This window comes from Myotis yumanensis, unplaced genomic scaffold (assembly GCF_028538775.1).
Source record: "Myotis yumanensis isolate MYYU_CA2020_CCGP unplaced genomic scaffold, mMyoYum1.0.hap1 SCAF_4, whole genome shotgun sequence".
In the NCBI taxonomy this organism is placed as follows: domain Eukaryota; kingdom Metazoa; phylum Chordata; class Mammalia; order Chiroptera; family Vespertilionidae; genus Myotis; species Myotis yumanensis.
Window position 1 is genome coordinate 8454133 of NW_027223755.1, and position 14745 is coordinate 8468877.

Here is a 14745-nt window from a genome sequence, read left to right on the forward strand (position 1 = left end):
GAATGATTGCGAAGCAGGCAGGACGGAGGCTCCTGTTGGCAGGGATGAAGGGGTGAGGGCTGGGAAGGGGCACATGGAGGACTTGGCAGGTGTAGACCTTCTCCTTCCTCCCCATTGGGGGTTCCACGAGTATGCAATTATAGTTCATGTACCTTTCTTATGTGTGTCAAAATGCACACTGAGTGGTTTTAAAAAGAAGCAAGACAATGGCAAGAGTTTACAACCCCTTTTGAGAGGCAGGAAACAAGTAGGAGAACAAAAGAGGGGGGCGGGAGACAGAAGGGTGACACTGCGGCTGCTGTGGGACAAGGGCCAGAGAAAAGAACCCCGGAGGCAGAGTGGCCAGGAGGGACTCAGAAGATGCCCAGCCGGAAGCACTGACCGCTCGCCAAGAGAGACTGTCATGCAAGATCCTCTTCTACCTCTTCCACAAAATCTTTTGGCGAGTTGGCACTGCTTTCTGTTGGAATGGGCTAGTTCACGGAAAACCGGAGAAGGCTTGGCACAGAACGAAGATGGAAACTGCATCGGTGGGCCCAGGGCTGGAGGATGAGGGAACAATGACGACCGAGTTGAACTCCGTGTGTGCCTTCTGTAGGGGTCGCAGCCTCGAACCAGATTACAGTGGCCTGTATGCTCTTCCTTTCTCTGATTTGGTGCAGGCTCAGTGCAGGCAGGACTATCATTACTTTACCTCCCAGGGAAGGAGAAGAGGACATGCACTCTGACATCATACAGGCCCAGAATCAAATCTCATTTTGACACTTACCTGATGAGTGACCTTGGGCAAGTTTCTTAATCTCACTAGACCTTGGTTTTTCAATGTAAAGAGGATAATAATACTTACCCCATAGGTTACTTGTATAAAATGCCTAGCAGAGGTTATAAACTAGGGGCCTAACGGGCAGATGTGTATTTCGCTTGGCTCGGTAAATCTTTAAACATTTGAATTAGTTTCTAACATGTTAACATCAGTAGGTGTTATATAAAAATATGAATTTCTAACTTTTCTTGTAAAATTGAAAATCTGGTCATACTGGGCTTCATCCTTCAATGGAAAGTTGGTTCGGACCGAGTAGCCCATGCCTCTTGAGACAAAGGTGTGATTTCCACTTGGCCATAGTCCCACCCTTCCCTATTGCCTCACACTTGACCCATTTCATTGACACTTCTGATTGGCCCTGTACTTGGAACCCTGCCTGGCCCAGCATAAAAAATACCCTAAATGTTGGTTCATTCCTTTTTTGAGCACATATATTTGCTGTTTTAATTGTTTCATTTTATATTTCTTTCAGAAGAAAAAGTGGAGATATTGTATACAATGCTTGCAAACATGGTGTAAATTTTTTATTCATAACGACCAATATTGGCATTTAATGAGTGGGTATTACTGAAATATGTAAACAAGCACAGCTTACCATGTGGGATATTGCTAAGGAAGCCTGCTGCCAGGTGTCCATTATCAACTTCTCATCTGCCTCGAAGTTTAACTCTACTTTCTCTAGCGAGTAATCAGTCTTGCCCTTCAGTATGGCTTTTGCTTTTGGTTTGGATACTGCCGTGTCCGTAGGAATGGATATTCGAGAAACTAGAGGAACTCTTTGGAAAACAAACAAAAAATATAAAGACTTTAACAGAGTTTTATTTTCCGTGCCTATGTTACTCTGCGAATTTTGTTGTATTGCTTTAAATCTCCACTTTCAAAGTTTTCCTGGTAGAGCTCTTTAAATACAGAAAAGACGACAAAAGACTGCATTCACATCTTTGTGGTCTAGAACGTCTTAGAAAGGAAAACAAGAGGAAACTGGAAACAAACAATGACAAGACATAATTTTCAGGGTGTGTTCTTAGTAATTTCGAGGAGGGGGATTAAACGATGGCAATGAAATGCAACTTTGAAATTTATCCAGGGCATACACTTCCAACCAGGAGCAAATCACCCACAGGAAACAGCGAACCATGTGGAACGGGCCTCACTTCTTTCAGCTGACTCGCATCTGGCTTTCTGAAGCGGACGGTTAGAAAGCTGGGTGTGACAGGGGTGGTGGGTCTGCAAGGGGGTTCCAGGGGAGCAGTCAAGTTCCAGCGGTGAGTGGGGAGGAGTTCCAGCAGCCTCCCCACTCTTTTTTTTTTTTTAAGTTGAAAAGCTTTTTTTTTTTAATTGATTTTTTAGAGGAAGGGAGAAGGATAGAGAGTTAGAAACATCGATGTGAGAGAGACATCGATCAGCCGCCTCCTGCACACTCCCTACTGGGGATGTGCCCGCAACCAAGGTACATGCCCTTGACCGGAATCGAACCTGGGACCCTTCAGTCCGCAGGCCAGCGCTCTACCTATTGAGCCAAACCTGTTAGGGCGGCCTCCCCACTCTTGCACTAGCATGGCCAAGGCTGTCTCCTGTTCTGTAAAGTGATGTGGGAACACGGAGCTACAGCTCCCTCTCCCTTCCGGACATCCTATGGCTTCCATGTAGCACGTTCAGAGCCGCAGGGGAACAGTCCATCACCTCAGGGTCCCAGGATCTCAAAGACCAACAGGGGCAGGAGAGAGCCTCGGGGCAGGATGCTCGCTGGGACTGGGGTTCTCTGGGTGACAGAGTGAGCAGAGCGAGAGGCGCTCCGAGGGTGCCTTTGCTGAGGCCTGTGGAGGGGAGTCAGGACCGAAAGGAGAACTCGCATTGGGTTTGGCAGTCCAGCTGCTGGGGGCCAGAGCAGTGATGCAGACGGCGGATTGTGAGCCCCAGCAAACAAGTAGCTGGCCTTGTTGTTTCTGTGTTGTTAATCCTCGCCTGAGGACATCTTCCCATTGATTTTTAGAGAGAGTGGAAGAGAGAGGGAAAGACAGAGAGAAATATTGATGTGAGAGAAACACATCGATTAGTTGCCTCGTGCACACACCCTGACCAGGGCCCTGGCTGGGGAGAAGCCTGCAATGAAGGTATGTGCCTTTGACCAGAATCGAACCCGGGACCCTTAGGTCTGCAGGCCGTTGCCCTATCCACTGAGCCAAACTGGCTAGGGCTTAAAGACATTTTGCTGTCTGTTCGTAGCTTCTCAGGGTTTGGGATCTTGCCCCTCCCGGTCCCCACCTATTGGGTCTATAATATATTTTTTTTAATAAAACTTTTGTATTTCACAGGAGTGTTTGGCTGAAAATATAATTTTTGTTCCACCCTTACCACCAACTTAGTTTTCATACTGGCAGGAATCCAATGTTAGACCATTAATGTCTTTTATTCACATTATAATCACAGATGACTGGGTCTTTACTATTTCTCGATTTTCTTACCTGTAAAAGAAGACTCATAACCCCTTCCATTTTCATGTACATAATATGATACATACACACATACACACAGAACAGCTCGAGATTTTGATGAAGCGGCAGAGACTCACAATCCCTTACTAGAATCCCTTTGGTTTCAGCATTCAGAGTTCATACACACTATATCATTTCTATTATTCGTAGCAGAGTCTGTGGAAACATTCCATAACAAAACACACGATACCTCTGCAGCAAAAATGAGTAAATATTCACCATTAGTCGGATAAATAATGCATATCAATAGTCCTAAGTTGAAGTTAGAAAAAAATGTTCAGTTTTTAGAACTTTTTTGGATTTTGGATTTGCAGATACAGGAGAGTATTTGATTTAAAGTCTTAAAGTGTTATGTTCAGGCAAATTACAGTGTGACATAATAATCTGTCTTACCTAAATTGGCTTTCCAAACTCTCTCTATTATCCAGTTGGACCAATGGGATGCGAGTAAATTTCTTATTGTCTTCTATTGGGATTTTGCCTTCCATTCCCTTGTAATAATCTTGAAGGAGTCTCCTGGTATCTTGAAAACGGTTCAGTTCTGCCTTTAATAGCAAATATAATGTCAATACCGCCCCCACACAAAAAAACCCAAGCTGATCTGTGCATACTTTCTATATAAGCTCTGTGAGCACTATTTTAAAACATTTAGGTTGAAATCAACTTTCTGGAAATTAAGAAAGAGAACTGGCTACACGTGTATGTGTAAAATTTCATAAAAGTTGAAGAAAACTGGTGACTTTGCTTTTTCTGTACTTACTGAGTACTAGAGGCCCGATGCACAAAATTTGTGCAAGAGTAGGCCTTCCTTCCCCTGGCTGCCAGCACCGGCTTCCCTCTGGCACCAGGACCCGGGTTTCCCTCCAACTGCTGGCTGGCACCGGGGACCTGGGCTTCTCTCACAGCCCCAGTTTCATTCGGAAGGTCATCCGGAAGGATGTCCGGTCTAATTAGCATATTACGCTTTTATTATTATAGATTAGTCCACTAAAAAAAGAACATTTCTATGCCTCTTAATATTGTGACAAAAGATTGCATGATGTCCGATGTAGTGTAGTGTATATTATTCATTATTTTGATATTAAGAATTCTTTCTGTGTCCTGTATTCAAGCAATCAATACATTAATAAACATTTTTAGTGTCTTCTGTCATAGGTCACATGTTAGTTGATTTGAGAGATACTAAAATGATTATAAATATAAATGTAAAATACAAATACAAACAACTGAAATACAAAACAAGACGAGGCTTGCTCCTCTAGTTGTGGAAAGAGGATAATCAGGAAAGTAAAGTTATGATGGGCAGTTCTCTTGCCACAGGTCCATCCTTGCTCAATACGTAGGGTAAGATCACTCCTCCATGCTCCCAGCCAAACCCTCTGCTGGCTTCGCCAGTAGGTGCCTTGAGGGGAATGGAGAAACACGGAGGAGCAGGTGACGAGGCGAGCATCAGTTATTCACCAGTGGCCCCCTGCCAGCCAGGCCATTTCCCTTTGCAGCAAGACACACGTGAGTCTTCCCACCTTTGCTGCCATCAGGTGTCGGTCTTGTCGGAGCATCTGTGCTTCTCTTTGGTTGTGTAAACACGGCCTCCCGGACTTTGCTTTAGTTAGTGGGGCTACTTAAACAGGTACCTGAGCGTTTAACGACTGAAGCTCTCATGCAGATGTGCTCCATATAGCCAGTGCATTACAGAAGGCCTCTACCTTAAAAGGAATGGAGCTGGCCTAGGGTTCAAAGCCCTTAGATGCACCTGACCCGAGGGTGTTCCTGAAGGGATCCCCATAGTTACCAAGCAATTAATGTTGTCTGTTATTTCATAAGACAACAACTTTCAAGAGACTGTCTTGTACAATTCGTATTCAGTTTGAAACAAATACATGTCTGCTCTGCATTGTAGTCTATAACAAAAGACAAGAACGGTTTCAATAAGTTTGTTTTGATCCCCCAAAGCTAATCCAAATTGCTTCTGAAAAGCTGTCCTCTGCAGTGTCAAACTTTTCTAGCTAAAACAATGAAACAAGAAGAAATTCATTTGGTTCATTCGAATCTATGTCCTACAATAGAATTACCATTCATATGTTGTTTGAAATTATGGACACACTTGAATTACTCTTGGATTTTCAACATAAATATATATTTAAGTAACTTCAAACTAGCATTTTGAAATGATTAGGAAAACGAAACATTTTCCTTGCCAAGAAACCCAATTGAGTTTTAAAATATCCACATATGGACTAATTTCACAGTTTGGCAGTAAGTGTTTGTACCTGTCGTGCTTAGATTTGCCGAAACAGTGGTGAGAAAATGAGTCTTGTAAACTATACTCATGTGAACCTGCACAAAACCACTGGCGTTGAGCAGCATGCAAAGGTCAACCCATGTACAAAATGGGTATTGGCAAATAATGTTGGGGAAGTGAAGAAATGTGTTGTGAGGTTATAAAAATCATTAATCATTAAACTATAGCATTACATTATTTGGTAAATAAATTGAGCGACCAGGAAATTATTTCCTCTTTAGCTTAGAGAACTGAACTCTTTCATTATGACTAAGTTTAGTGGATCCTATTTTATACCATTGGTATTTGGCACAGTGCTGGTATCAATGTGCTAGGCTAACATTGTTTTGTTATTTTATATAAGAGGGCAGAATTTGATACACCTATACCTAACCATAAGTAAGATGCCATTCTATATCCAGGATTCTCATATAAGCAGAATTGAACAAGACTCCCCTCACCTTCATGACAACTAGTAAATAATGCTTTCTTATTATTTCTCTTGTCCTAAAATCTTAGTGACAGGAATCTTAGAAATGATCTAGGATAGCATTCTCTAAAATTTATTTGGTAGAAAATGTATCCTATAGGCCAGTGATGGCGAACCTTTTGAGCTCGGCGTGTCAGCATTTTGAAAAACCCTAACTTAACTCTGGTGCTGTGTCACATATAGAAATTTTTTGATATTTGCAACCATAGTAAAACAAAGACTTATATTTTTGATATGTATTTTATATATTTAAATGCCATTTAACAAAGAAAAATCAACCAAATAAATGAGTTCGCGTGTCATAGGTTCGCCATCACTGCTATAGGCTATCCTCTTTTCCCCATAGTTGCTTTTAGCTGTAGACCCGGTTTCTGAGAGAGAGAGAGAGAGAGAGAGAGAGAAAGAGAGAGAAAGAGAGAGAGAGAGTGCCTTAAACCTAGGTATCGCTGAGAGAGTTATACCATTTCCAAGTATTACCCAGATTATTGAGAATGATTCACAAAAATTCTCTATTCCCTTTACCTGCACTAGTAGATTTCAGTTATTTCTGCTATAAGCGTTTGGCATACCTGTTCCAACACTCAGTCTCTGCTTGCCCAAACTCATGTCCTGGAATGCTACCCAGACTGGCTTTAGCTGCTTGGTTGTATCACTTTAATCTCTTGCACAATCCATGCCTTGGAGGTCCCATCAGGATCCCAGAGTTAGTCATTGGTGAGGCTGTTCCAGGCCAACTGTGGTTCAACCTCACAGGTTTCTGCTGATTTTTCAGGCCAACCAACAGTGGTCCAACCTGCCATGCACCAGGGGTTTGTTCTGGCATTCACAGACATTTGTTAAAAAAGCATTCATTGAACACCTACTGTATCTCAGCCCCGGCGATTACCAGCTAAATATTCTCATTTTTGCAGTAGGTCCTCATGTAAGTGAATCAGCAGAAGACTAGAAATGGCCCCTTTTCCATTCTCTGCCCTGACTGCTATTCGCTTAGGAAAAAACACTCATGTAGAAACAGCTTGACCACAACAGTCTTCTTATTCCCCTTAGAGAGATTAAATGTCAGACAGGCTTCTTCCTAACCCTAGGCTCTTAACCTCCCTTGTTCTTAGTGTATTTACTTTAATTACTTATTAAATATATTTTAATTGATTTCTGAGAGGAAGGGAGAGGGAGAGAGAGAGAGAAACATCAATGATGAGAGAGAATCATCAATCGGCTGCTTCCTGCATGTCCCCCACTGGGAATCGAGCCCGCAACCATGGCATGTGCGCTGATCAGGAATCGAACTGTGACCTCTGGGTTCATAGGTTGATACTCAACCACTGAGCCATGCTGGCCAGACGGTATATTTACTTTAGAAAACTTGTCAGTGTAAATCCTTTCTCTGTCCCTTTGAGCTATCTTTTGATAACCTTGTCGGTTTTAGAAACCCAGGCTGTCTTTTTCTAGGACCTGGGAACCATCTCTTTGAAATGTAAGCATCAAGAAAGAGAGCCCTCTAGGTCTCGGTTCCTTTGAGAGGATCACTTGGTCCAAGTGGCACAACTTCCTCCTGTCTTGAGCACAGGACATAGTGTACTCCCCCTTTAGGCAAGGCTGATCAGAAAACACAGGTGGCCTACTAACTTGTTCCCCTCACCCCACCCCAGGTCTTAGAAACTGTATGCCCTTATCCTTGGCAGAGCTGGGTAGCCACACGTGGTCTGTGCTCTCTCCCCATGGAGCAGGGAGGGGCGGGGGGGGGGGGTGGGAAATCAATGCCTGTCTTCTTGTTCAGTGCAGCTTGCTATTTAACAGGCTGCAAATATGTGAATCAGGTTGTTTTCATGAATGGTCGGCTCTTCCAATCCAAGCATAACCTTTTCTTCTGGCATCAAATGCTTGCTGAGGCTGATCTGGCCCATACTTCTGAGCTGCTCTCCTGGGCTTCGGCTGGCCACTTTGGGTGTCCGATGTGAGAGGCTAACAAGGGAGCAACCATCAGAGACACCATCTCCGCTGGCCCCTCCGCAGCTCTAGGTGGTCCGGAAGCAGAGCTGGTAGGTAGTTGCTTGAGATGCTCCCAATTCTGGTGCTTGTTTGGCTGAAGCCAAAATGATTTCTTTTTGCTGACTTCCTGGGCTTGGAGCTCAGGGCGGGCAGAGTGCATTGAGTAAAATGCGCCCTGAGCGGACCTTTGCATTCCCAAAGGACTTGTTTACATGAGGAACATGGCTGTGGCAGGCGGAGTCGAGGTCATCCTGACCGGCGCTCTTACCTGCATCAGTGAGAAGAAATTGTTAATCAGTATTGCAGTCGAGTCCTGCAACCAGCTATTGCTAATGATGTCCAGCCGCTCCTGCTCGGCCTCCTCCTTCCGGGCATCACAGATGTCCCACAGGCGGTCTCGTAAATCCTGGGCAGAAAGAAACATCGCTGTTTATTACCTCAGTGTAATAAAACTCAAATCCTTTTCCTGTCTTAAAAATGTCCCTAAAGAGAATGTTGACTTAATATACATCATTCGACAAATATTTATGTTGCTTCTATTCTGTCTGAAAGAGACCAAGTCATATGCCCATGTTTTTGCCTTGGTTTTTCCCCTCGACTGAGGCACTAATCCCCCAAATATCCACATGGCTCACTCAGTCACTTCTGTACTGAACTTGCTCCTTCTCGGGGGGCCTTCCCACAACAGCTCTTGAGACTAAGTGTTCAGGCCATTCCCCTCTTCATCCTCACACCTCAGGGAAGCAAGAAGGGTATGGGCTAGGGGTCTGCAGTACAAGAGAGCATGTGGCCCAGCAGCTTACATTCACTCTTTCGTGTAATTCCGCCTTTGTTTCCTCATCATCCCATAAGTCCTCAGGAAGAGAGTTGAAATCAGCCTGCCATTGAGATACAAAATCTTGCTTCTGATCTGGACGCCGTAGAAAATGCTGGAAACTTGTTCTGTCAGGCATTAAAAAAATGAGCTGGTACTTACGTGTCATGCCTGCAAACTACAACATTTGAACTTTGGCAGCTTTCCTTACCGAATCTCATACAAGAAAGCAAGCACAACGTGCTGGTCTTCTCGCAGGTTCCTCAGGATGAATTTGATGGAGTTTGCATAGGAACGTTCTATTAGTTCCCAGTAAAGCACTAAAAATGAAGGCATGTCCTGTTAAATGGAAAAGCATACAAATCATCATTTCAAAGTGAAATTCTGAATAATTGAGTCAAAAGAGCAATACTAAGCAAGAAGCCAAGATGCAACTGCTAATATTTAAAAAGTCTGTGTGAAACTTCTTGCTCCTTTTTCCTTCCCCTCACCCAGCTAATTCTTGGGACTACCTGTCTCATAAAGCCAGGAACAATGGTTGTCTTACTTGAGACTGTACAGTTTTCCCTATAATTTCCACATCCCTGGGGGATGCCCAAAGAAACACTTATTGAATGCATGAATGAATGAATGAATTGCATTGTCACAGATGTCACATTTTACCTAAGTTGGAAAATTGCCTTGTATAGAGAACACCTAGTGTTCATGTCAGAGTAATGATGAGTTATTTCTCTGAATTCATCAAAGAGATTTTATCTTGTTCTGTGCACCTTGAAAACTGGAAGTTTCTTTTATGTTATCTTTAATAATGCAAATAAATAATTAAAAACCAAGAAATAATCAAAATGAAATAAAACTGATGATCTTCAGTATAAATTTACTGTATTACTTATTCTCTTATTGGCTGTGCATTTATTTACTCAGGGAATCACACATGGAGTCATTTGACTTAATTTTCTCTTCAATTCAGAAATGCCAAATACTAGATATAGATTATTCAGTCTCTATGTGGACCTCACTGATGCATTAAGCACGACATTCTAAGGCAGCCCCCTACAGTGTCACACAACTCATGTCACTAGAAAATTCTTCCTTGTGTTGAGCAGAAATCTGCCTTCCTGCAGTTTATTTTAAAAAGTAGCATAGTTTGGCTTAGTGGTATCAGTTATACACATCCATAATTATATAACTTCATGTTCTTATCTTCACATGTTTTCTGTGGTAATTTCCCCCTCGATACGAATTAATTAATTAAAGTTTATGTTGTAATTGGGTAGGTAAGCCATTTCCCTAGGAAACCTCAATAAAAACAGCAACACCCCAACCACTGCAATTCATGACTGAATCTCAAATGCCTGGCACAGATGGTCAGCTAAAGGGAAGGCCAATCTGTGATTTTCCAAAGATGGTTTCTCTATTAGGGCAATCAGATGTATCCAGGTGGCAACTGGGCTTTGCAGTTGTCAGAGAACAAAGAACTGAATGAAGCTTCCAGGGCTCACCTCGGGCATCTCCTCACCTGAATTCGTGTACCCATTTACTAGTAAAGTCCTCAGGCCAGACAACTACCTGTTCTTTTATTAGCTTAGTTAGCTTCCAAACATTTCTTCTATTTCTGAAAATCAGAGATTAAACTTCATTTGGAAGCATTATGATGGATATGGGAACATGAGGAAGGAGCTATAATTTGCTGGGTATGTGCTCTGGGGAAGTCATTTTTTCCAGGAAACTGCATCTCTGCTTGTCCCTGGGGAGAAAATGGGTCCTCACAGGACCCACTGGCTCCCCTGATATCTGCACTCAACAGCAGTTCAACAACAGTGCACTCAACAGCAGTTCAAAGCATGACTCAGTAACGAGGGAGTGGAGAAAGGATGAGATGTGGTTCAATGAATAGTCTTAAAAAATCATCTCAGTTTTTTGATGAATATATTCATCAACATGTATGTAATGGTGTGACTCTTACTGTAAACAATAAAAAGAATATGTTCCACTAGCTTGAATCTAAACTGCCATACCTCAGGAATTGGTTCATTCACGTAGACCCATTCTTCCGATCCTGGCTTTGGTGGTGGTGGCACTATTGGGGTAGGTGACTGAACTGTGGATTCAGCAGGTGATCTCCTTCCTGATGCTTTTACTCCTGACAGTTTTCCTTTAGCAGAACCTTAAACATGCATATAAATCATTTCACTACAAGTAGGTGAACGGGACCAGATTCTGGCGGGCGAATAAATATATGAATGCCATGGACTTCAGGCAATTCGTTAATTACATTTTAAGCAACTCTGGGTAGCATCAACTAATCAAAAATAATAAACTTCATTTTCTACAGCCCAGACATTAGCTAATAATACCAATACTAGTTTTTTTTAAAGCAATACAACCTCTCTTGTTCGTTTGGCTATGACACACAACTTGATATTTTATTTTTATCTCTGTCCTTTCTTCCACAAGGAACATATAGTTCTTACGAAGTTTAGAGTCTAGAGAAAAGTGTATTTCATTTACTATTGCAAAAACTGGCACGTGAAACTCCTCACCCTGAATGAGAAAGAGGGCAGCTACAACAGAAGTGGTACTTGGTGTTCCTTGAAGCCCAGGGAAGGAGGGGAGGGGGGCGAGGGAGAAGAGGAGGTTATTGTAGGAGTTATCCAGAGCTGGTGAGGGATGCGGGGGAAGAGAAGAAGGCATATGGTACCTCCTGAATAGACCCACATTCCCTGCATGAGACATTGGGTTTCTGAGTGGAAAACTATATTCCTTGCTGGAGTTAGGGAGTATGGATAAAGGTAATTGCCATGCCATAGCCTGGCTGAATTAAGGCATTAAAGAGACAGAAGAAGAGGAGAGGGGAGGACAGATGAGGGGAGAGAAGGGAAAGAGAGAGGAAGGAGAAAGAGGAGGAGAAAGAAGAGGAAGAAAAGGAGGAAGAAGAGACCTAATTTTCAGTTCAGCATCAAGATGGAAATCAGACCTGTTAAATGCACCCTAATGATCTAAAAGACTGTGACTGACCAAGGCACCTTTGATTCAGAAAGAACATTACTTCCTTAAAGGATCGAGGTTGTCAGAGAGTAGAAAGTCATTCTGTTTAAATTCTACTTATCTTCAGATCAGTTATCCATATTCTAGATGTAGTTTATAGATGCCTGTAGAATTGGGAAAACATTCTTTCTGAAAAATATATGTATGTAATGTTTTTTTAATAAAAATGCTCTTTAGGAAGTAAATATACCTTCTACCTTAATGCTAGTTAAAAATATATGGATTGTATGTAAAGGGAAAATTGGCAATTGTATTTTGTAGGTAGTTTAGGTGAGTTCTACTTATATATTTAAAAAGAGTATCCATTATCCACAGGTCTAATGTTGTATCTAGATTTTTTTTTTAATTTAGAAAAATTTAAGAAAATCTGTGTTCAGTCAATAACCAAAATGTTCATCTATTTTTTTTCTGTTGATAATTTTTCATCCTTTGACTTGACTCTCTGGAACCTTGCAATTATCAATGTGAGATGGAATGAATTTTGTTTTCTTCATCTATTTCAAATTCTATTAAATAGAATAGAATTTCAGTAAGATAAGAGCAAATTTTTTTGTAATTCCCTGGAGTTACTTAAATTGAACTAACTACATCACTCCAGTGTATATATTTTACTGGTTGAACTTGTATCTGCTCATTGTTTGTTTAGAGTCTGTATACTTTTATGATCATAGAGCATGTGCACTATTATGTCTAACTTGATGGTTTAGTACCTATTATGCATAGGTATAATTAACTCCTACTTTTGATTATCTATATATATAAAAGGCTAATATGCAAAGTGTCCCCTCGGGAGTTCAACCGGGAGTTCGATTGGTCGCTATGACATGTGCTGACCACCAGGGGGTGGTATGGAACGAAGGAAGTCTGGGGAAGGAAGGCCCTGATTGGCCCTGATTGCCGGCCAGGCCTAGAAACCCTACCTGTGCACGAATTTCGTGCACCGGGCCTCTAGTTTTGTAATAATCCTTCTTTTGATTTTGTCGATCACACTAAGAAAGCAAGGGATGAATCACGTAAATGTGACAATTATTCTCCTATTAGTATAAGCAGGTGAGAGGTGAGCATAAGTAATAGCCTTTAACATTTCAGCTAAAATTTTTATGTCAGTGTTAATTCACTAAGCGGCTCTAGTTACTTAAGCCCATCAGGGCATATGATCAGAGAAGGGTGATATTCTCTTTGAAATTTATAGTTATGTATCTTTAAATGCCGAAAATAAAGATTGTTTTTTAGCACTTCATTTTGTGAACTTTGCACACTCTTGGGAGGCAACTACATTGGCAATTTGTAATGAAAGTTAAACAGAGGTACACACTTCATGACAACCCATTCGAATGCACCCTGGAAAATGCCAACTGTCTGTATCCATAACTACCTTTCAAGCTCTAAGTAACTGGCCATTGCAGCAGCTTCAACATAAATCTAACTAACATGTTTTAGAAGCAGGGATTTCCTTTTACCAACTGTCAATTACTTTAAAATATATCCCCCTTATTTCACAGAAATTGTTAAGATAAAATAGAAAAAAAAGCATAAATGAAATTAGGGTCAGGAAAAATACAACTTAAAGTAGAAGGTCAAAACCAGGGGAGGAATTAGAAGGCAGATACGGAGACCTAGGTCCCTGCATAGATACTAAATCTGAGACACTAATCTGTCCTAAACTTTTAGACAGAAAAATAAAAAAGAGGAAATGCTATACTTTAGCTAATTATCTAACCACTTAGAGGAAGAATGATTTTCCTGTCCCTTGATTCTAAATGAAATTTCTCACTGAGGATTTCCTATAGGGGCCATTGAATGATGTAGTGGGCATGCTATCCCTTGAGAAGATATAATACCAGATTATTATTGGTATAATGAAAGTTTCACCTCCACTGCTATGTTATGTCATGAAGGTCGTTGAGGATTTTATACCAAAGTGATTATCAGTGAAAGCAATTCCATGGAGACCCAAGAAATAGGTTCAGTATGTAGCTTTCTGATAGCATAGCTTAGCCCAAGGATAACACCTATAATATCTGCGATGAATGGATATTATGTATATTAGATGTTCTTGAAATTATTCCTTACAAGCATCACTTTTCTCAGCAGGACCTTTGCTAGGAGCCGGGCTGTGGAAACAATGAGGTTATATTCTCCGGCAGGGGCGTATAGCTTACAAATGCTTGAGAAGAGTATTCAGTGTATACCAATAGTCCAGCTTTTCACTGAGACAGTTAGAAAGTGCAGAATTATATTTAATCAGATATACCTTTTCTTTTGAGTGCAGTATCACCTTTCTTCCCCTTTCCTTCTGGAGGCGAGTCTTGCTTACCACGCGGGGGTTCTAAACAAAATTCAACACATACATATCATTTATGGTTTTCTTTAACAGTCTGAGCTATATGATTTGTAAGCAATCAAATGTTACTTCTCACAGATAAACAGTTACATTTGTGAACCCCATAACATGGCTCAGGCCTTTACCATGAGTTAAAATTCATCAGAAGACAGCCTGTGGTTCAGAACTTCTTGATTGACAGCCTCATTAGAACTATTCTGTCACACAGAAGTTTAGTCCTAGTTTAACACCAACATTTTGTAGTGGATTTGGTTGTAAATTCTTCACTGCAACAGATCTGTAGAGTTTTAAAAGTTAGTCACAGATCCATTTGAAGCGTATGGCTGTGTTTGGATTTATTTCAACTGAAGAATCCTTATACAACACGACAACTGAGTCAGTAATAGAATGATGCCAAAACACCTTGAAGAAGAGTTAAATAACCGCATGTTTTCATATGGCGCATCCTTGAACTTCCCTCG

The 14745-nt window shown here is 41.4% G+C and overlaps 1 protein-coding gene across 4 annotated transcripts in view; it reads right to left on the minus strand.

The window, feature by feature from the left end:
- LOC139008524 (sperm flagellar protein 2-like) overlaps nucleotides 1-14745 on the minus strand; it is a 130424-nt gene that overhangs the window by 43425 nt on the left and 72254 nt on the right. For all 4 annotated transcript variants that reach the window (XM_070411843.1, XM_070411842.1, XM_070411841.1 and 1 more), the window contains 7 exons: nucleotides 14195-14269; nucleotides 10911-11059; nucleotides 9104-9231; nucleotides 8882-9020; nucleotides 8347-8484; nucleotides 3712-3863; nucleotides 1419-1599 (listed from right to left, as the gene is read on the minus strand). In XM_070411843.1, coding sequence (XP_070267944.1) covers nucleotides 1419-1599; nucleotides 3712-3863; nucleotides 8347-8484; nucleotides 8882-9020; nucleotides 9104-9231; nucleotides 10911-11059; nucleotides 14195-14269 — 962 coding nt within the window. The remainder of the gene's footprint in view (nucleotides 1-1418; nucleotides 1600-3711; nucleotides 3864-8346; nucleotides 8485-8881; nucleotides 9021-9103; nucleotides 9232-10910; nucleotides 11060-14194; nucleotides 14270-14745) is intronic.